General features: G+C 42.7%; 1 protein-coding gene across 7 annotated transcripts in view; it reads right to left on the bottom strand.

The window, feature by feature from the left end:
- CDH4 (cadherin 4) overlaps positions 1–23,337 on the bottom strand; it is a 670,220-nt gene that overhangs the window by 19,197 nt on the left and 627,686 nt on the right. For all 7 annotated transcript variants that reach the window (XM_038166209.2, XM_038166207.2, XM_038166208.2 and 4 more), the window contains 2 exons: positions 6,914–7,099; positions 2,063–2,316 (listed from right to left, as the gene is read on the bottom strand). In XM_038166209.2, coding sequence (XP_038022137.1) covers positions 2,063–2,316; positions 6,914–7,099 — 440 coding nt within the window. The remainder of the gene's footprint in view (positions 1–2,062; positions 2,317–6,913; positions 7,100–23,337) is intronic.

The raw sequence follows: 23,337 nt of genomic DNA, 5'->3' as shown, positions 1-23,337 counted from the left end.
CCAGTGATCTCAGGATCAACAAAGTCCAAAAGCACAAAAGAGAAGCCTTCTGTGGGACCAGAGAGTAGAGACAATCTACTTTCTGGACCAACATGTTCTATTTACCTTTCTCACTTGCTTTCTTGCTTCCATTTTCTTCCTTGCTTTGGATTCCTACCTCTGTTTTACAAGGCTTGAGATGAGATGGACACTTATCACCTGTGGTTCAACTGGACGCTAATAAATGGCCAAGCTATAAATCACTGAAATAAGCACATGAAAGATGAGCTTATTTTATGAGTAACTCAGACCTGCTGATAGTTTGATATTATTTTTTTTGGTCTTTATATATGCAAGCAGGAGAACCTCCAGCTGCTGGTGAGTAACCATTTCCAGAAATGGGCTGTTTGAAGCTGAAACTCAAAGTGAAACTTGAGCTGTGTGAATCCATGTGAGCAGGAAAGCAACAGCACAGCTGCACAAGCCCCTGCCAAAGGAAAGAATTACATTTCATGGAGCTAGACTCTTTGGGATGTTTTCATTTCTTTTTAATATCATTGCTGTAAGTCTCTTGCCCTTTCACTGCTAAATGACCAGGGATCCAGTTTCAAAGCTGGCTTTGTGAATGCATCTGTGGCTAATGAGGATAACTTGAGGTGTGACATTGGCCATGCCAAGCTGTGCCTTACTGGAGATGCTCCTGCTTCCTTACCTTGTATTTGTAAAAACTCCACTTTATCAAAGACTATTTAAAGCACAGCTCTGACAACAGTGTGCAAGGCTATAACAGCTGGACCAGCTCTCTGAGAACTGCTCACCATGGATCCATAGGCTTAGCTTTTAGGGTATCTTTTTTTTCCTAATTTACCAGTGCCAATGATGAAGGAAAAACAAAGTACCTTTGGATAGCTACAGGACCCTAGCAGCATCCTGCTGCCTCTTGCAAAGCCTTGGCATCAGGCTGCCCTGATGAAAAGAGGGTAAGAGAGACTGTGCTTTTGTTTGGAAACAAAGCACTCCTGGATTCACAAAACATGTGTCCTGGGAGCACTGCGAAAAATCAGCTCAAGTAATTTGCTGTTCGTATTTACAGCAAGTCTTACAAGAGCCTGCACAGGCACTGTGCGATCCCAGGAAGGGCTCAGCAGAGTCAGTCCTACCCCCTGAAATGGTGGATGCTCATTCGGGGTTACAAACCGACCACCTCCAGATCAGGGGAGCATTCAGCCAGAAACGAACTGCTCCCTCCTGTGAAGAACCAGACTTCCTATGGACTTCAGGGAAATAAAGACTCTTCAAAGGGCAATATTTCAAGAATAAAAGAAAAACTGGCTTGTTAGTTAGGAGGGTCTCTCTCCTTAGAAGACGCAATACCTGTCTAAAGACAATGAGACGAGGCAGTGAATAAACAATCATTTTCTAGACCAGACAGTGCAGTGGAAGGTGAAATATTTCAAACTCTTCCTGACACAAAATGTCACAACTGATGTAGGTTTAAGAGGCCTCTGCTGTGGTCACATAGTATGTTCACACTGTGCTTTTAAAGACAGGCTGAAGCTAAAGCCTCCATAAGCAACACCAGGCATAATGAAAAATCCCAGTCACTTCATCTGGAAATCTAGCCCTAGCCCCTTCTGTGCCTCAGTTTCCCCTCCGTAAAACAGAAATAACAAAGCTGTCTTTTCCCATATTGTGTTTACAAAGTGCAAAATCAACATAGGTCAACAATTTTATGACAAGGCAGCGAAAAAACATTTCATAAAATGTAGCCTTGATCCCTGTCTCTGTACTGACACAGGGACCCCTGCTAGTGACTGGTGTCACAGGAAGATGAGAACTGCCCTTTTGCCATCCGGTAACACAGGATCCCATTCTACCTGCCCTTCTGGACCAGAGCCTGGCTCTTAGAGGGAGGATCAGATGTTCACCAGCTTGTGGGGTGTTCTGCAAGCACACGACTGGGGCTGCAAGTACCTGCCAGGTATTTAACTGATACCACTTCAGTTAGTTCACAAATTCGATTTCAGCTCTTGCTGAAATTCCCCTCGTGTACATGAGCTCCTGTGGCTGCCTGGTCTCCCACCTTACTGCTTGCTGCATGAAGCGATCGGGATCCACAGCGGAAAACGTTGTCAGGACCGTCCCTGTGGGCACCCCTTCCTCCAGTCTGATCAGCTTGTGGTTCGTTGGGAAATACGGCGCTTCGTTGACATCTGTAACCGAAATGGTGACTCCTGCTGTCGACTGGAAGGACATCTGGATTCCACTGGCCAGGGGAGCTTGGTTTGATACCATCACCGTCAGCATGAAAGCTCTGTTCATCTCGTAATCGACTGCCTAAAACAAACAAACAAGCAAGAATTGAGCCAAGCAGAGAACAAATTCAACCTTCTGGCTGAAAGCTGCAAGATTTAGACAGGGGATGATACCAAAGTAATTGCCTCATCTCATTTCCTTCTGAGCCCAGTTCTTTCGACCGAGTTCAATCCTGTGAGGCTTTGGCCTTCCAGTATTTGGAGGACCAAATAGTTAAAAACCCACAAAGTAAAAATTGCAAACACCAGGGAGGATTTGCGTTGTGTTTTGCTCCACTGCTCCGTTGTTTCCAGGACAGAAGCTGCCAGTGCTAGTTTAGCACTGGATGAACAAATCCACCGAGGGCTGCCATAAAACCAACAGGCAGAGCCTGGTCAGAGGAACTGGACCAGTACTTAACGGTTCTGTTAGCACTTAAAGCTGCTGACTAAGTAGCCAGGACAGTCTAGGTGGACCCATAAGCCTGAAGTGCTTTTCATTTTCCCTCTTAATTAAGATTATAAGCAAAGGTTGATCTTCAAGGAGCAATGCTTGGTCCTGCTGCTCAGGTGGCCCCTCCAGTGGGACCTCTCGTCCTTTTGCCTTGTGATCTCTGGAGGTTTCCTGCATGCTTACACACTTGTTGGGTGGCCACAGATCTCTTTCAAAACACACATAAAGGTGATGTGCCTTAGGAGCCAGGAGGAGTGAAAAGCCTTTGCTGGCACGACTGACTGAACTGCAGTATAATAATAATTTCTAACCCATCCCACTAATTATTATGAGGGAAGTCACTAATCATTTGCCAGGGATGCTTGAGTTATGCGGGATCACACCTCTGCTTCTTAAAAAATGCTTTGCTGTAATTTATGAATTTAGAAGCGTAACATCTCCTCAGTGCTGAGTCTGCAAGGCGTACCCTCACTGGTGTAAAACGCCATAGCTACACTGACTTTGGTAATGCTATCCTGATTTACATCAGCAAGAGCTGGCTTCCCTGTTCTGTTTAAAATACAGTATTGTCAGGAGAGAAATCAAATCATAGGAGGCTACAAGAGAGAAACAAATTTCAGGGGCAAAAGGTAAAACAGTGGAATCTCTATTCAATTGAAGTGCAAATGCTCCTATTGCTAAACGGTTTCCTGACAGGCAGGGCCAACATTTAATAAATAAAAGGAAGCATAAAGATTCCCAATACACCCACCAGCACTGACTCATGGACTTCTACCGCATTCAAAAAAGATGCATGGTAAAAGTTCCCATTTAAACACTATTCACGGCCTTGAAACAATTTGACTAACACATTTCCTCAATGTCTTTCATGTGCCTCTAATTTATATTCCCTCATTTTTTATATATATATATTTTTTTTTCCGTGTGCTGGCCTGTTTGCTAACCTTGCCCACAGTCTGTACCCAGTCCCTGCAGGGGCTTGGCTGGGGTGGGCTGGGCAGCACCCTGGGGCTGATCCGAGCAGCCTCTTTTGCCTCTTTGCCAGGAAGTCCCAAACCAGGGATGCAGAAATGCAGCACAGGGACTGGATTGACCCCATAACACCCACCCCATTGACTTGTTGTGGAGGCATCTGTACCCCATGGTGGCCCATGGTGGCACAGTGTCTGACACTTGTCTGCATGGGACAGCACATCTGCCTCCCTCCCTGCTGTGCCCAGTAGGGTCCCGTTTCACATCTTTTCTTTTTTCTGCAACATTTGCCTGTAATTCCCCTCCTTCACGCTCATCTCCTAACCAGATGCAGCAGAGTCAAGCTGAGGGCTTGCCACGTGTCTTCCTTTACTCAAGGTACTTTTAACTAAAGGGAACAAATTTGCCTTATGTTATTGTTGAAGCAAATAATAACTGAAGCTTTGGAAGCATCTCCATTATAAATTCACAGCTCTGATCCATGCAGAGTTTATAATAACATTTTACTCAGCTGGCTGCCACAGGGCAGCCACTGCTGCTCTTGGAGATTGTTTCCAGACTCTGCGATGTCTCAGCTGTGTGCGAAGTTACTCTCTCCTTGATCAAGGCTTTCTTTGAAGATTAGGGTCTTGCACAGATATGGAAATGGTTTAGAAAAGGCATGAACAGAAAAAGGAAATGCTGTGCTTTCAGTGATTGGGCTAGAGCAGCAGATGTGGTTTTGCTAAGAGAAGCTGCAAAATGGCCATCATGAGCATCGTGTGAACTCCAAAGGGCTTCTCGGTCTGGAAGTATTTCTGGCCCCAAACTGCTGCTAGAGGAGTGGGTTTCTCCACAACATGCCCTTCTCTGCACTGTGTCTGCCACTGCTGCAGCCTAGACACAAACCCCTTTGCTTGCAGTTGTGGGAACTGTGTTGTTACCTATGTTTTCAGCCTATACCAGGGATGAAAACAGCAAGAGACTGCTCCCATGCCACGAAGAACAAGCTCTGGCTGGCCACCCAGTTTGGTGTGCATACATTCCCCTAACCTTTAAGCATATTCACTTATTAACGGAGAACAAAATATTTCAAAGAAGAAGGTGGAATCCTAAGAGTCTTCCCTTCTTCACCATGAAAATTTAATCATAAGCATTTTCACTTATTCTCCTTGCTGAAAATACACCAAAAAACCTCTCAGCTTGATAAGGGGAAGAAACTCCGGGCAGCCAGGGGGATAAGGTGAGGTTATACAGTAAAGACATTCAACGCAATTTCAAGCTCTGAGCTCAGCTTGACAAGATGGGATTTTCGGGTGGTTCTTTGCATTGTGATCACTGTGGGTTACACAGCAGTGGAAAGTCAACACCAGCATCAGTGGTGCCTTGACAAATCTGCCCGGCTTTCTGCTTGCAAGTTCTGAATAAGGGACGGTTCATTATGCAAAAGTTCTTGTGTGGCAGAGATGATCTTGTAAATCCCCTGTTCTTCACTTTGATGTGGCTTTAAACTACAGTTGTGACACTTTACTAGATTAAGTCTAAGGAGTCCTCCCCTGCTTTCAGTCATAGTGTTGGCATTTTGATTTCAGACTGGCTGCTGATGTCAACAAAAGTTAAATTGTTCCATTTTACTTTGTTGAATGTTTTCTGTTTAAGCAGAAAATACATACATATGGATAAGTGCATACTTAGATGCATAAATGCATCCATACACATGCATGTCCAGAAATACTGCTAGGCCTGAAGATGTTTTATAACACTGCATCAGATAAGGCTGTCAAATGTCATTACAGAGCAATAAAGAGTGATAAATACAGGAACCCTGCTGAAATATCATCTAGCAGGTAAGATGATGTCTTCCTTAAAGTTTCAGCAAAGTGGCATCTGCAGACACACACGCATAGCTTAGCGGCCAGGGAGCAGGACAAACTCACAAGCTCACACGTTCCCACCAGTGTAACCTCACTGGCATTTCCCTGGTGTCATTTTTTCTCATATCCGAACTGTAAGAAATAAGAATGACTGCAACTTATTAGCCACAAGGGAGTGGGGCTCCTTTTTTTCAACACGGAGGTATTCTTTGATCAGGTTGCTCTCTAAACACCAGCGTTCCATCCTAAGTAGTTGATTACAACTTCTTGTTAGATGAGGCCAGGCCTGTCAGAAGATAAAGGCTTTGTCCATCCCAGCATGTATTATCCATTTCGGGAGCAGCACATGGCACGTGCAGTGCAAGGCCCTACTGATCACAGCATCCTATTCATGATGCTTTCACTTTCTTGGTAGTCAGTGGGAGCATCCATAGGCATCTTATCTGGGAAGAGATTCAGGGAATGCTGAATGAACCTGGTTAGTTTCTGACTGCGTGTAATTACTGCAGAAGCATTCATTGCCTGGGCTGCTGGTCTCAGTAACCGAGTGGGGAGCAAACTCTCAAATGATGACAAAGGCATGTTCTCTGGAGGCAAGAAAAGAAACTGAATTTGATACTTGTGGAAATACCTGGAGGGTCTGTGATCTCCTAATGTGGAAGGCAATGGATGGAGGAAAGAAGGGGTAGAGAATATTTACAGTCTTATTTCTCAGAGCCTTTGGACAAGATTCTCTGATGATCTAACGTGTGGAGCAGCCTTCACTGAGGATGTGGTCCACACTGTGTGTTTATTGCTTGATACTAGGAAAGGAACATTTCTCCATCTTTTAATTTTTTTTTTCTGAATAGCTCAGAGGAAAATCTTCTCTCTTCTTCCCTTCTGTTACCAAGAAATTCTCTCCTTCTGAAATGCCTTCTGTACTCCCTGCAGATCAGTTGGCTGATCCCCTACAGTGAAGTGCTACCCACTGCTTCACAGGTAGCTGGCAAATTTCTGGCTCAGAAAGGAGAATCACAGCTTCTGCCTCGAACTGCCAAGCAGGGCAGGACTGGACAGTCCAGGCACCAGTCCCGCTTCCAGAGCTCAAAAAGGAGGAGGTCAGGCTCTGATGCTGGCAGTTGCCTTTGGCACGTGAGAGTTTATGAAGGCTTATGGTGGGAGAAACCCAGAATCACTGGCATAGCTCAAAACAAAAATATTCAGGACAACTGCACAGAGAGAGTGGGTAAACAACAGCTTGAAGCACTTGTACTCCCAGGTAGGGAAGGCATGAAATAACAGCAGGCCTCTGGCAGTCCTTTTGGCCTTAGTGAGCTTAAAAGGTGACAAATACATCTTTGCTTTGGCTTCCCACTTACCTTTACGACGGTTACCATGCCTTCGTTGGTGACAGGGTCTGTCCGGATGGTGAAGTGCCCAGAGGGGTCCCCGCTGATGATGCGGTAGATGGCATTCCAGTTGGGGGAGTGAGGCTGGTCCCGGTCCATCACCGTCAAATTTGCAACCACAACCTCCACTCTGTTCTCAGGAACTTCCCCTGAATACTGCAAATAAAAGACAGGAGCGGTCACAGTGGGATCTTTTCGTTGGTCCTCATGGCTACATCCCCTTAACCAGCACACCAACAAGGACATCAGTCCCATGAAGAGGACCACAGGTGCATGCTGTGAGCGACATGTTCCTTTCTCACCTCTGCTTTGCATACTGTTTTTCTTTGAATATTTTTCCAAACCTTTTTAATTCTAGCCTCACTTTTTAGCCCAAAGGAGAACAAACCCGCTATCACCCAGCCACTGCCCACATTTTAGCAAATGCTTGAAGCAAAACGAAAATGTTCCTGACACTCATTCATTTACAGCAATTGGAGAGTTAATTCTCATTAGAGGGTAAAATGGCAGACTAAAATGTGCTGTTTCTACGATGACTATGTCCCTTTAAAACAAGGTATTTTGCCTCACTCAGATTCCCGTCATGGCATTTGCTTTTTCAGCGATTTTATTTCATTTTCTTTCTTTCTTGTACTTGATTTGATTTTTGTCTCATTATTTAAAGTGTTTCTTGTGATTTTGCCACAGCCTTTCCCGGTGCTTAATTCTCTCATTTAGCACTGATTTTCATGGAGCATGTCCAGCTCAGGCATATCCTGATGCATTAGCTGCATTCTTTTCTGCTTTCCAGTCCTTGATTTATCATATGGCTGATCAGGGATCCTGCTCTGCGAATACTTCCAGTGTTTGGGGCTCAGAAGCTGCCAGTAAGACACATTCCCAAATTTTCAAATGTGCTCATCCCTCAACATTGCCTATTATCAGCACTTGCAAATCAACACTCTGATTGACATATGGCAAATTAAACACTGGGGAAACGATGGGAACGGCTGGCTCGGAGTCTGCAACTGAAAGCCTGGCCCCAAACTGCAGGAGCAGAGCATTTTGAAAATCTGGCCTTTGGTGTGCACAAATGCCAGGTTATGTAAATGATAATAAATCATTCCTTTGTTAGCACAAGAGTCCCTTTCCAGTACTAACCCATACCCATCCTTTGGAGTCCTTCAGGTATGTGTGCTTATATTTAGTATACATTATTGCACTTCTGCCAGGAAAAATACTCAATCTGCCCTATGTTAATGTAGATTTAAATTTGCCCTTTAGTGGTATCTTGAATGGCATTTTGCCCTCTTCTCTGGTATGCACCTGTCCTAAACAAGTTTTTGTTAGTGAATGCAGATGGCATCTCTTTCCAGCCATGCTGAGTGGTGGGGAAGAACAGTGGGAAGCTGCGAGATAATTCTAGTTCCAGCACATGCTACAGTTCTTCTTGTCTCTTCATTTCCCATGATTTCACGGGTTCTTTACCCATTCTCGTGCCCAATTTGGAATCTCTGCGGCACACAGCTTAAGCAGGGGAAAATTTATATGGAAATTTATCAAAAGCCTTTTGAAAAATCCATTAGATTATGTCAGATGTACACTCCTATTACCATTTTTTTTTCTGAATCCTGCTCAACAGAACTCAAGGAGATTAGTTAAGTAGGATTGTCTCTTACTAAATCCACACTAGTTATTGCCTATTACATGAATTTTATGTTGTATGGCATGCCAGCAACGACAAGCTGATGAGCCTCCAGCCTCTTCTAGGAGATGGTGGCACTGCTAACATCAAGGCATCATATTTGTTGCAATTTCAAAAGATTTTTGTGCTTTATACATCTATCTCAAATCTCTGACTTTAGTCCACAGTTCTTTGTCCACCACTACTGGGCTTACACCTTGCAGAACCAAACAGGATTAATTCATTAAGAGCAAGCTAAAAGCTCTAAGACACTTAAGAGGACCAGAATTGCAGGCTGCTGAACACCTGTAGTAGATCATAATCCAGGTGTCACCAATGAGTTTGAGTCAACTGGAAAAATACCACACAATTGCCACCAGACTTTAGAGAAGCTTTTTGTAAAAGCCATCACAATACCTGTTTTTGGCCTGTAGCAATGTAGTAAAGGCATATTTTAAATATAGGAGGTACAAAAAAAAAAATATAAGTACACAAGGACATCCCAATATAAAGTCTAGAGGAAGATCATAGCCCTCTATAAAGCTTTTCCATTAGTGTAAAGATGAAAATGCTCTGCATATACTGAGGAATCCAGGAGCTGATCCAGTTGCAATGCCTACTAGGCATTAGTTATTTTAGTTCTATTCAGCGCTAAGGGTAAATATTGTCTATTATGCTTATAAAACCAAATATTTTTCTGATGACAACAATACCTACTCTAGAATCAAAAGACCCATCCAAAGCTGTGCAGATCAAGAAGCAAATACTGGGGAGATGCACCACAAAGAAGAGAACAAATTTTTATCATCTATCATCAGCAGCTACTGGGAATCCAAAACGTAACCCATCTTTCCTCCTGCTAACACTCCCCCACTATCATTAGTGTAAGTAAATGCTGTAACATGCATTGTCCACAATTGTCTTTACTGTTAATAAAATTAAATAATGACATTAAATTACATTTGCTAAAGGAAGGATGGCAGCTCAGAGCTACGCACACTTCTTTAATATCATTCCCTCCCTACCCTGGAGTAATTTAAGATAATGAACAATGCCATCTTTCACTGTGCTGCTTTACAGCATTCCCTCTGCTGTAAGTTTTCTTTCATAAGATTACAATTGATTTTAAATAAAGAGAAGCATATCTATTCAAACAAGGTAAAACAATGGGCAACGCAGGAGCTGCTGGAGTAAACACAAGATTGATAAAACACCACTTGACCTATACTTGTAGCATTTACCCGTATTCCCCTGTAATTCATTTGGCTTCACTTTCAATTGTTGCATTTGAAGTCCTTAATTTCCAGAGTGCTTTTTTAAAGACCATTCGCAAGGATTTCTATGGCTGATTGTTACACACTCTGTTTCCCTTCTGAGATAAGAATTTGTTCTGAGCTTGGTATGCTTTTAAACTCTTAAATTCTGTAGGGTCTTTTTTGTCCCTTTTACCATAAAAGTATATGCTGGCAAAAGTCTCTCTCATTCCTGTAGAGCTGGCCTGTCTGAACTCATGTCTTGCTGAAATGGTAATAATTCATTCTGATATTCTGGTTGCATCAGATTCTACTAAAATTGTTTAATTCCTGAGTTTGTCTTTTGTCTCATGCAGTGTTTGACAGCACATAAACACGCAGACCAGTATCACTTGGGAAGAGACAGGGATTGATGTGGGGGGACAAATGATGAATTCACACAGTGACTCAACTATGTGCTATAAATCTGGAGCCTGGGTTGTGAAGCCACGCACAGCAGAATAAAACCAATTAGCTCACTGCAGCCACTCCTAGGAAGGTGTTGAATTGAGATGGACGAATACAGAGATAATTCAGGTTTTCTTCTAAAGGGAATTCCTTTTTTTCCAATGTTCAGATCTTTTCCTAGCTGTTTTTGATAAAAAGCTGTGAAAGCAATGACTTGTCCATATGAGCAGCTGTGAGAAAGATTTTTTTGTTGTGTTTGCTAATGACGACACAAAATTTGCCATAGGCAGACGCATGTTATGAAATCTGGATTGCCCAGAGGCATAGAGTGTTTTGTCATCTATAGCTATGGATTCACTTAGAAGAATAAGGGCATCTTCATTCTCATATAAGATTCTGAACCCTTTCCTGGACAGCTAAAATTACCACAAAGTGTTACTTCTCTCTGGGTCCCCTAGGTAGAGAGAAGCCCAAATGAGAGGGCACAAGCACACGTGGGCATGTGGCATGGGGTGTCCATCTCTTCCTGCCTTCTGCTGCTGGGCCACCCCATAACACAGCAAACCCAGGGGACCTGAGGGACCTTCACAAGGTGCAGCTGGGTAACCCAATGCCCAGAGCTGCATGCCAGGCTGCATTTGCCTACATAAACTGTGATATACTCCCATTGAAGTGTTGGCTTGTGAGCCAAATGTTTACCTTTTCCACATGATATTTAACAAAGATGCTTGAATAGCACGCAAATTAATAAGCCACTGCAGTCTGGTTGCAGCAATCTGTGTAAAATGGAAAAAAAGGCGAAAATCTCCTAATAAATCATTAATTGTGATGTGCCTGCCCAGCTGCAGCACGGAAACAAGCAAATGCCAACCTAATTGATTGCTTCTTATTCCATCTTTATAGGCCTGCATTTTTTATTGTGGGGGTTGAATAAGCCCAGAGGTGTAAAAAACCTCTAGATTGTACTCTGTGTATCTGCCAACTTGATATTTAGATCAATAATCCTCTTTTTTTTTTTTTTTTTCCCCTACTCCTACTACTGGTAATTTAGCTTTTCTTCCTAGATGCCTAATTGCTGTTTTCTTAAGCCTTGCTATCAATTCTCTGACCTTTAATTTCCAATATTGTTTGCTGTATGGATGACTGTACTAGGTCTGCAAGTTATCCTGCCCAATCTACACTGCACAGTCGCATTGGGCTATCAGTTTCCGTGACAGCAATACACTGAACTCCAGGTTCTTGCTCCACCTTGGCCACGGTGCAACAGAGGCAACAAATGCATTTGAAACTCTGTATTCTGAAAAAATTGATCCGATACATACAGTCAACCATACTTTGCATGCAAATTGATTTTAAAATGCAAATTTCTTAATCACATTTCATTAAAGAACTACTCTTGTGTGCTCGTGAAAGATGATCGTCTTCTAAGTACCGAAGTCTGCATGGTTTTCTGAAACAGCCCAGTGTCCGGCTCTGCATTTCGGAGGCAGCAAGCCCCTGTGTTTGCTGTTGATTTTTTCAGGTTCATGCCCACAGCAGACCCTGCACCACAACATCCCTGATTCAACTCCATGCTCATTTGGGTCTACTCCACAGTCAATACACGCACACATAGATAACTTCAGATGAGTTAAATGCCATGTGGCAAATGTTTCTCCAAGCGTTATCTATAAAGCCCAACGTGCTCCTGCCAGCTCGCAGTTTTGCTCCACTGGTATGAAGCCCAGCTGTCACAGAGCTCAATCAGAAATGAACTGCCGAGGCTGTAGGCACTGGCTTGTCATGGTCTGGCAGGAGTCAGCCTCATCCAGCTGAGGGCATGACAACCAGCTCACCAACTTTTGGAAGTTCTGCCTTCATCTTCAGCAGTTCATGCCTCTAAAATGTCCCCCATGCCAGTAAGGAGCTCTCCAACCTGGGGGAAAGGCTCTACACATGGTGTGGTGGGGCCAGGCTTGTTTACCAAAAGGTTCTACAAGAACACTGGATGATGGATCTTAAAAAATAAGAACAAAAAGCATTAGAAACACAAAAGTGAGCCCTAAACTTTCACACTTCTAATGTGATCCTCTGATGGGGTGCAGACAGCATCCACTTGGTGCCTGTAGCTGACAACGACCACTGGCTTTGGGCTTTTTCTTTAAAGGTGTTATTTTTTCGAAATCATGAGTAATGACTAATTTTGAATTAAATTACAAGATTTACTCTTTAAATATGAAGACAGTGCAGTAACAGAGGAGAAGAAAGCAATATCCTTTCTTTCAGAAGCAGCAGATGAAAACCCTCTCATTTCAGCATCTCCGGCATGAGGAAGGAACGTGCAGGTCTAGCTTTCACCTTGGTTCAAAGACTCTACGAGTACATGCCAGGAGTTCAGAGACAAGAGCACGCAATAGTAAAAGGATATTAAAAAAAAAAAAGTTCGCATGTCTGACAATGAGCACTAATTTTCTTCATTATCAGATGTTACATTCTTGTGACAGTCTGAAAAGATGCCAGAGAAATGATGACACAAGACACTACTCTGCTGCAAGATAGCCATTTCCAGATAAATATATCTTATGGAATGAGGCTCAAAGTTTGCATAGAAATTTAGATATTTTATAAAAATGCATTACAACACAAAGGAGCTTTTTACAACATTCTTATGAAAGGTTTAAAAAGAGATTAAAATTAAGTCCTTGGAAAGGCATATAGCCTTGTCAAGGAAAAAAAAAAAGTACATTAACCCCGTGTAGGAAAGTTGTACTTTATCTGTATTTCAAAGGCTATAAAGAACCACTTTAATCAACCTACTTGACTTTGGGGACTTGCATGTCTCACTGAAACTCATGAAATCTGGCATAGTGTGGTTTCCAGAACACAAAAGCCTTTAATCTGTAACCCAGCACTCTTGTACATTCAAATCCTGATACTATCTCCTTGTTAGGAAGAAAAATTGTGAATTTATCCAAAATGGGATCTCAACTCATCTAAATGATGTAGCCTTTGCAACAGTGACCTTTAACAATGGTTATACTCAACCATAAAAGATTTTATCATCTCAGGAGCCAATGGAAACAGTATATGTTAAAATTCTGATCTGATAGCACAGCCTTTTATTTTCAAGTTTTAGACAAGAATCCTTTGAACATTTAATTTGCTTTCTTGCCTAACATACCTTTGTTTCTTGCCTACAGAATGAACAGTAAGAAAAGGTAGCTGATACCTTTCTGCAGACTATTTGATTGTCAGGTGTAATTAGCAATGCTATCTTTTAAATAAAGGCATAGATTTTAAAGCAGCTGGAACTGCCTACAAAAGGCGCATTCTTAAAGAAATGCATACATTTATATAATAAAACATTTTTGCACAGATACATCAGTGCTTTACAACAGCTGACAGCCCTATGCTTCCCTTTAGCAACAGCATTGTAGACTGAGTTGCCCTTGTCTCACGAGTCCTAAATCTGGTGCTGGAGTGCCTGGGCTGGGTTGGGATGCTGAGAACATCGTGAAGATCAGTCTTTCGGTCTCCCCATTGGGTTGTGTCGTAGCTCTGTGATACCTGCTGAGCTATGGAGAAGCTTCGAGATAGGCGGGCTGGCAGTGAACCCTGTGAATGGTGGGCACCATGTGGGGTATGAGCTGGATAACCAGCACCGCTCTTCCCTAGGCTCTGCAATGTGTTGGCTTCAGCAGAAGAACCTGAACATATTTCAGATGTATGAGAAGAGACTTGCAGCCACACAGGACTAGCCAGCGTGCTCAACTCCCTGTGCTCGCAGTTAGGCATGTAACTATGAACACTTCTGAAGTGACCTGATGGTCATTTGTGTCCAAATTTCCTGCCTGTGTAAGTTCTGTAAAATAAAAAAATTCCTTAAAAGCAGGTGAAATTGTTTAATCTGTTGAAATGTCAGGTCTCAAATGTCTTTCTCTTTGCTCAAAGCCCAAAGCAGAAAATAACTGCACTGTTTTGAACAAAACCTTGAAAATGCATTTTTCCCAATTTACATGTGAACCAGACTGACAAAAATGGCGTGACAGCATTAAGCTCCTAAGTGAGCAAAATGTACTTCACAGGCCTGACCTGTATTTTTTGGTGAAATGTGTATAGAAGAGAATGTTTTAATTCAGGGCCCTGTAATGAAGTTTCATAAAGAAAGGCCTTAAGCTGATAAATCTGGTTTAGGATTTTCTTATTAACTGCCCACTTCATAATAAAATAATGAGTTTTTAATTTAATTTTTTTAAATTTAATTTAATTTTTTCAAATTTTAGGGCATATAAAAGCTGCTCTTGTGCCGTTGGGATCTGAAGATGAATATTCGGGAGAGAGAGAATTTTAAGAGTACTGAAGCTGAATTTTTTATGCACACCATAATCCTGGTATTGAGATTTTTAACAAGTTTCCTGCGTAGCACAGCTCAGCCAGACTGCATGATGACTTCAGCTCAAACCTTCTCCACGTTACAATTGAAATCTCTGTTGTTTCCAGATTAGTCTCAGAATTAGCATACCAAGGATTTTTTTTTTTTTTTTTCTTTTTCTTTTTAATGACTAGTGTTGAACTCCACAATCAGGTGCTGCAAAACCCACAAGGGCTGGTCATAAACAAGACACAGATCCTTGTAGGAGACAGGCATGGAAGAATGGGTTTTATTTTAGAAATGCTACTATGGTTTAAAGTTGTGACTTCCTCAGCTGATGCCATGATGATCTTTATATTATTACTGCTGAGTGAAATGTAAAGGCACTGCCTATCAGTGGGGCTGAGAGCTTCTGCTTGCAGGGAGATTTGTGGGTCCCCCATCTGCACCCCTGTGCCGTGCTTTCTAGGGGAAGGTGGCCAGGAGGGGAGGATGCGCTATGCTCTGGTCAGCCCTGTGGTCTGGAAGGCAGCAGGTCGGAGCACACCCTGAAATGCACGATCTCTGTGCAGCAGGGGTTGCTGAAGGGTCCCCACAGTTTGCAGACAAGAGCAGACAGATGCAGCAGCAGCACAGCCCTAGAGTCGCTAAAATCAGGCAGAAACAACAGAAAAATGCATGCCTGCCTGCTTAAAGTAATTCAGAGCACAGAATGAAAACTAAATTAAATGCTGTGCAATTCATCAGACTTGCCATGAGAAAGAGACTTCTTGCTGGAAAAGAAGGGAGAGCTACAGGGAAGTCAAAGTGTGTGTAACAGAGAAAGGAAAACAGTGAGAAATGGGAGGGTGGTGGATCCTTGTAAAATTAGGAAGGAAAACATTGTTTCTTCTCTGTTATTTTTTTGGCAATTAAAACATTCCTGCACAAAGCAGGAACAGTTTGAAAAACTCCATGATGCTCAAAAAACTGTGGGAAATCTTTCAAACTTCCTCTCTGTTTTTAATTCTCGCTGCAGTCTGTGTTCTGACCCTTTCTTCTACGGCTGGAAAGTGTTAAGGCATCCTGGACAGTTAGAAATATTTGATAAGAGAAAACTCACAGCACTGCCAAATCCTTTGCTAAATCTCTCTTTTTTTTTTTTTTTTTTTTGTATGTCACTTAAGATTTCATAACCAAAACATGCTTAATGAAATTCCAGATACACATCCTCTTAAAATGACACCTCTTGGAAGCAACTGTTTTTAAGGCAACAGAACACTGAGGAATTTAAAACCTGCCGACCCAAACAAGTTAGCCAACTCCAGAAGGGATTTATTTCAGCTCCTCGCAATGACGGAGTTACAAAACGTGTTTAAATTTCTCAGACCTGCATCAGTGCCTGCGACGGTGTGTACTTTTAAGATAATGAAATAATCCATTTCCAACGGGTATTTGCCTGGGACACCTGGCAGACACGGAGGTGTACCTGGCAGGGCTGGCTGCACGTCCTGCCTGACCAGGACCCCTGGTGCTGGCTGGCTGCACTCGGGCAGCCAAATTGTGCCCTCTGATTCCAGGGATGGGCTCAGGAAGAGAATTAGGATTTGGGTATTCATCCAAAAGCAGAAAGAGGTACCTAGCAGACAGAGTCTATGAAAGATCCTTCCGATCTGAGAAAGACGTTTCAGGTAGATTTTAGAGAAAAAAAATTGCTGGTACGGGTAGATATGGGAGCATTAACGTCTGATTTTCTCCTTGAGGTTTTAGCTTGACTGATGCACGGGAATGGTCTCTAATCAACGTGTACCTACCAGGCAGTGCAGAACGCAGGGATTTCCATCACAGCACAGCACAGAGCAGGAAAGGTGGGTGATTTTCTGCAAAGATGTCGTTTGACCCTGTGGATTATGTCATGCACGTAATGCCTGGTACAGAAAGCATGGCCTGGGGGTGCGGTCTCCACCTTTCTGCTCCAGACCCCACACACATTAAACAGGGAGGGAGAAGGAGGAGAGAAGTGACGGCTGAACGAGACACCCCACCAGGAGATACAGCTCTGCCAGGTGCTGCAAATGAAGGGGCTCATGACAGATGGGTGACGGGAAGGGAGAACTGATGTGTGGTGTCACACCGCATGGTTGGGGGTGCTGTTGCCAGCGTACAGCTCTTGCCTGTGTTTTGACAACATTAACCTGACCATACGAAGCAGCAAAACAGCAGGCAGGAGGCTCAAACATCCAAACAAATTATTACATATTACCATGCTGCTGCTGATGGATATGCATGCGCTGCTCTTCCCATTAACAACAGCTTCCTACAAGAACCACAAGGAAAGGAGAGTGCAGAGCCATACATTACAGGTGGGAATATATTTACGAGGTATGTAGGCACAGAGACTGTGCCGTAATTTCTGGATTTTGACCACTTACGTGCTGGGGAGCAAAAAATGAGCAGCGCCGTGGGCTCAGCCCCCTGGTGCTGCTGTAGCTGTAATTGGCTGAGATTGTGCTCTCTTGTACAGAGAGCAGAGGTGGCATTATTCTTGATTTTACACCAAGCAGTACATGTGTCCAATTTGAGAGAGACCAATAGAGCGTTTTTTTAATATTCCTTTTTTTTTTTTTGACAGAAAATTGAAATCTGTAATGAAACTATCGTCCCCATTTTTTAACTCACTGGTCGTTGGCAATTTAAACTCCAAGGTCTGAAAAATTCATTACTACTAACTTCCATCAAGGGTGTTCCTGAAACCAAAATTACTTAATCAACTCAATTTAGCTTCTTGTGTAGACCTAATTCAGAAAAACTTTATCTTCTTGAATTGTTATTGCAATTAATTTCCCCCCCTTCTTTTTCTGCAGCAGACGACATTTCAGTAATTAGATATTTTATAAAAATGAGTTATTCATTCAGGGTAGCTTCACTTTTATATTTGATTAATCGTATTACCACTGAGGTCTGGGGCTTGTCTCCAAGGAAAGTTTAATGACCTCATTTTAATCCTTCTTTTAACCACCAGGCAGGTATCAATGAAGAGAAATAAAATTATATTCTTTTTTTTTTCCCTTTTTCTTTCTCTTTTCTTTCTTTTATTTTTTTTTTTCAATCTTAAGATTACATTGGATGTTTTTTTCTGTGTGACTGACCCATTTACAAGGAAGAATCTATCTGATTTCAGTCAGATTCAGGACAGAATCAGGCTAAACAGAGCCTTGAACTATGCCTTAAGAACTAATGCTCAGTGTAATGGAGAGGAACCAGAACTGTTTCACCAAATGGCAGTTGGTTTCAAGTACTGCAGATGATTAATCTGGTGATAATTTGAAAATGAATGTACTGAAAGGAAATAAACAAAACAAAAGCCATTGTAAATTTAGGTTTTGATTAATGGAGTCTATTAGTTAGAGACTTCTATCAAGGAGACCACGTTCTTTTAATAAATGCATATATACCCCCACAATGTAATGGAATAATTCACATAACTGCATTTTATTTGGGAGCAGGGACTTGGGTTTCATTGATGACTGTTCGCATTATATCAGTGTCTATCTATGCTTTGAACCTAGCTATGTGTATATTTATCACTGTGTATTTGTATACGTACATCTTTGTACCTATCTATCCACCCTGTAGACTACCCTAAGTAGTCTTAACATTATTTCAATCCCTTCTGTCATATGCTGCGCTGATGAAATCACTGAAGAGGCTGATGCTCTTTTCATTAAGACACGGGGAATTACTGTTTTCTCATAAAGTGAGAACTGACTTTCATTATAGATGAAAGGTGAGAAAATAAAGAGCAGAAGTTGAGTATCCACAAGGGGGTATGTGGCATGGTTTGTTTTCCAGAGCAAGGCACTGAAAAGGCCTCCAGGCACCCCAAGAGGGCAGAAGGCACCAGCAGCCCTCTGCCCTTGGCTCCTAGCACCCCTGAACCCACCCAAGGGTGCTCAGCCCCAGCAGCCACAGCTTGCACCTGTGCAGAAATCCGAGCAAGAACGAGGGGTGAGGTTTCAACAGGACAAACTACCAGGTTTCCTGACACTACCCCAAGGGATTTTGCCAAGCTGTAAAACCTGCACCCTGAGGTGAGGCTCTCCTTCGGTCCTTATCTGAATGAAAACTGTGTGGCCATCACAGCTCCTGGGCGCTGATGGGCAGGCTTTGCGGTTAGGTTGGGACTCATATCCCAAGGCTGGTTGATTCAAAAAGCAGGTCATGCTGTCAGCAATTTTCACCACAGTGTTACTGCTTTCCTGACCAAGGCTAAGCTGCCTGTCTGTGACAGTGAAGCCTCCAGACGTTAGCGTAGCGAGTCCTGGGTAAGGCTGAGACAAGAATCATAAAATCATAGAATCAGACAGGAAGAAAGAACAATTTTTGTTTTTCTGTTTGTTACTGCTACCTCTTGACCCAACATCCTTATTCTAATTCATTGTTTTATGACAATAAGCAATGGCTTTCATCAGGACTCGAAATGTAATGAGAGGCAGAAAGCCCATTTCAATTTATGAACACCGAATTCTTATTTAGGAGAAGCAAACTGATTTGTAGTTTTTAGACTTCACTGACTATGTATTTAATTGAAATGCACACAGAATTAGGTAGATACTCATGTACTCAAATGCTACTGGGCATATTGGATTCACTTGAATATAATAATTTATTTCAGTTAGAAGATGACAGTTCTATAACAGCCCGAGCTTTACTGTGTAGTTCGGCTGAGCTTCATTTTGATTGGAAAATAGCAAGCAAACGGCAGTCACCTGGGATTTGCCATGAAAGCACAATTGATTTTTAACAATAAATCCTGTCTGCAGGACCATACTGAACTCCTTCTAGCTGTAAAACAACACAGTCCTGTTAAATTTTCTCACTGTGGTATTAGGTCTTTCCCCTTGCCAGCCATGACCTGTGCTGTTCACCTTGATTTCTGGCTCCTGTGACAACTGCCTCTAAATTATGCCATGGGCATTTTAATGATTTTAAAATACTGTGGCGTGCAGGCTAATCTATATTCAAACATCACCGAATGGCACAGGTGTAACGACAAGCACTGTGTGAGCTGAAGGGGCAGAGGCACTGGGTCCCTGCCACACTGGCAGCCTTAGTCCTTGTGCTGGGAAATTGGTGCGTGGCGCTCAGGATTGAAACCCTTGATCTTTTCCAGATCTGGACATGTTCCCAGGCTGTGGGAGGTAGTTAACTGCCCGAGTCCACTGATTTTCCCTGCATTGGGTATGTTAAGATCTCTCTTTAGGGTGCTGCTTGGTCCATTTTGGACCATCCTGGTCTGTTCTTCTTTCCATGGGAACCTACTGAAATCCGGCTGGATTCTCCCTTCACAGCATAAGATTAATTTGTGAAACACTAGCATGCATGTAAAAGGGATTTCTCATAATGCTCACATGTACTGAATGCTTCCTGGTACATCTGGCTATAAATGTGCTTAGGAAACCCCAAACCACTAGCAGGCTTACTTGGCTTCCTGTTCTGGTTTCCTGTGGCCGTTTAATATTATTTCTCCAAACTAGGGCTATTTGCATTTTTGCACTGTAGCCATTTGAAAATCAATATTTTTTAGCCTGAATGAAAAACTGAGGGGGTTTCTCTGGCACTTGCTATTTCTGAAGTCACTGTTAGAGACAGAGCTCAGCAGGATTCAACTCAGGGAGCTGGAAACCAGGTGAAGCATTTTCTCAATTCTTTGCCACTTGAAAAGAAGTCATCACATTTTTACAGCTCAAGTCAGCATTTTCTGCAATATTGGACAGTGTTGCTCTTTCTCTGGTTGATGCATGGTTTTATTTTGTCTTCAGTGTTAACATGAGAAGAAATACACATAGAGGAAGGAATGAGATTTTGGCTTGCTTTTGTTTGCTTTTCCAGAATTTTGGCAAGTTTGCAGAGCAGAAGAACTCTTGTTTAAGACACTGAAAATCTCATCTGAATTATTATATACAAATCTGGTCAAAAGAAAGAAATCTGAGCAGAATCTGGTGCACAGCAGGGTTGCTGAGATAACCACGGGAATGGAAAGCTGTGATGTAAAATGGGTCTTGAGGAGCTTGGCTTGTTTAGCATCACAAAATACTGTCCACTGGTGCGTCAGGGTGGAGATGGGAGAAAATGGGAAGGAAACATCGAAATGGGAGAAAGAAGAACTATTTACAGTAAAGGACTATGTTAGTGCACCCACGATGTCCTGAGATCCCGTTTCACTTTCAAATTTCAAAGCACTTCCCAGAGCGGGCTCATTAACATTTTCCACAGTGCTCTGAGGAGCCAAAATACCTGCAGAGACAGAGGTCAGAAATTTTTGGCAGCGCACTGCCAATAACAGAAGCCCTTTTAACTTGGGACTCTCTCTTTGTCGTTTTGCTCATGAAGCACCGAGCTCTCTGCTGACTGATCCCGTCCTGGGTGAGCCGGGTTACCACCTCTGAGATCAGCCTGATCTGACACTTAGTAATTAAATAGCTCCGTTAAAAACTGGCAAAGACTGCTTTTCGTGATGCACTTGCAACAAGTGTTTGTTCCTCCACTGATAAGCCAAATCCACTTTGCAAACAGATTAACCTTACCCAGCGACACGGCCCTTTCTGTTAGGAGATGAGCATCTCTCTGAGCACTGAGTTATTCTGTACTGGCTCTTCTGCTTTCACGCCCAGCCTTTGACCAGACTGCCTGCCCAGGCCACAAGACTCACCACTGCCTGACAGTCCGGTCCTAAACCTTCAGAGCTGTTCCTAATGGGAGATCAGCCTGAGAGGTGGCGTGGCAGTGAAGGCAGTCCTAGAGAGGATGCTTTAAAATATGCTCCACTGGGTTCAGCCTCGCAAGAGAAGATTCTCAAAGCAGTGCCAAAGGGCAAATTTTAAAGTAGCTTTAAATAAGACCTCCTAAGGCTCAGGAGCTTAAAGAACTTGAATAGCCCAGATTCTTTTTTCCCCTTTCTTTCTTTTTTTTTTTTTTTTTTTTCCTTTTCTATTTTTTTTTAAAGGAGAGGTTGATTGCCAGCCAGGTTCTTCCAAGAATCCACAAGCTCAACTAATCACAAGCACTTCAGCCCTATGAAATAATATTTCCCTTACACGGGCTACTATAAAAACAAGTTCTGCACAGTAGGCAAATTTAAAATAACTTTTAATTAACATTTAAGACACAGAAGTCTGATCATGCAAATTCATCTGCGTCTCCTCTCTGCGCCTGATTGTTCCTGATTGAATACGATAAAAATAGACTTTGTAAGAGTCAAGTGTAGGCATGGATTCCTTTTACTTCTCCTCCCCTCTGATTATGCATTTCCTCAGATAAAGTGGAAACCCTTGGATGGCTATTAATGGTATGATGGGTCAGACTGGAAAGGGCATCCTGCTTGAGAGGAGCTAAAGATTTCATTGACATTAAAGGTATTCCTTCCATGAGCCAAAAAATGCCTCTCCCTTGCATAAAATCTCACCTGAGACTATCCTGCATTGTTCTGTCTCAGCTGATGTTTAATCTTTGAAACACCAACACTAATTTCACTGTGCCTTCTCTGTATCTGAGACGAGCATCTGGCCAGAGGCTCAGCCATGGATCTATATTAATGTGAAGAAAGCACAACTCGCCTGCACACAGGAGATAAATATTTGAAGGGAGGCAGAGGAATTTCTACATCGAGAAGTGTCAGAGGACATGACCCTGTTATGAGTAGCAGAGACTCTGGATAGCAGAGGGCATGCTGATACCAGTATCTTTATCGTGTAGCAGTTAGGGAGCAAGTTTCCCAGTGAAACTTGCTACAAGGTCTTTGCAATGCAGACCAGTTAAAATTTTACTATTTTATACCACTGATGATCTGGGAGGTGCAAACCCATCAAAAATGCCACAAGAATGAATGAGTGCAGTGAATCACTCCAAAAGGAAAACTTGGTCACGGGAGGTGAAACTTTTGCAAGGCGTTCCACCCAGAGCCTGGGGGCGCAGGCTGGTTGGGCACACAGTGGAGAATTAATGTCACTGCTCTTTGGCAGAGGGAAGAATCAACTCCATCCATTTATTTTTGCAAGCAGCAAAGTCACATGAAGAACACAACACAAAGAGCCGGCTGCTGAAGTCCCTTAGCTAGCCAGAAGAGCATTCCCTGGGTCACTGTCCTGCACTAAATCATTAAAATTGCCCAAAATAGCTGTCTATGATGTTTACAGCACCATAGGATGCTCCACTCTTCTGGCACAGATCTGTTTCCCACTCTGTGGCAGTATCTCACGAGACATTTCCCCCCGTTAGCTGCTCTCTGATGCTTCTCAGCATGGTCAAGTAGCAAAGCAAATTGAGGATGCATTCACCATCACAAAAATCAGAGCTGTAAAGGACTAGGGGAGGTCACCTCATCCTTGCCGTGCCCCAGTGCCTCCTGCTTTGATGCTGGTAGGACAGGTCACGATGGCCACAACTGGTCATGACTCCACTGATGGGGACTGGGCTTAGCGTTAGCAGCAGACTTCAACTCAGAATTATTCCCTTTACAGATTGTGGTTTTTTCCCATCTTATAACTTCAGAATCCTTTGTGTGAGAAGGTGAAGATTCTTCTTCCCCTGGCCTTTCATGTAATGTACGAAAGGATATGAAAAATAGATCGATCCACTTTCATGTAAGCAAACAATCATTTCGGAATTTTATCTGACTATCTTTAATTCAAACGTTTAAGGA

Source organism: Anas platyrhynchos, chromosome 21 (assembly GCF_047663525.1).
Source record: "Anas platyrhynchos isolate ZD024472 breed Pekin duck chromosome 21, IASCAAS_PekinDuck_T2T, whole genome shotgun sequence".
Lineage (NCBI taxonomy): Eukaryota > Metazoa > Chordata > Aves > Anseriformes > Anatidae > Anas > Anas platyrhynchos.
The sequence above is the reverse complement of the archived record's forward strand: the minus strand, read 5'-3'. Positions and strand labels throughout refer to the sequence as shown.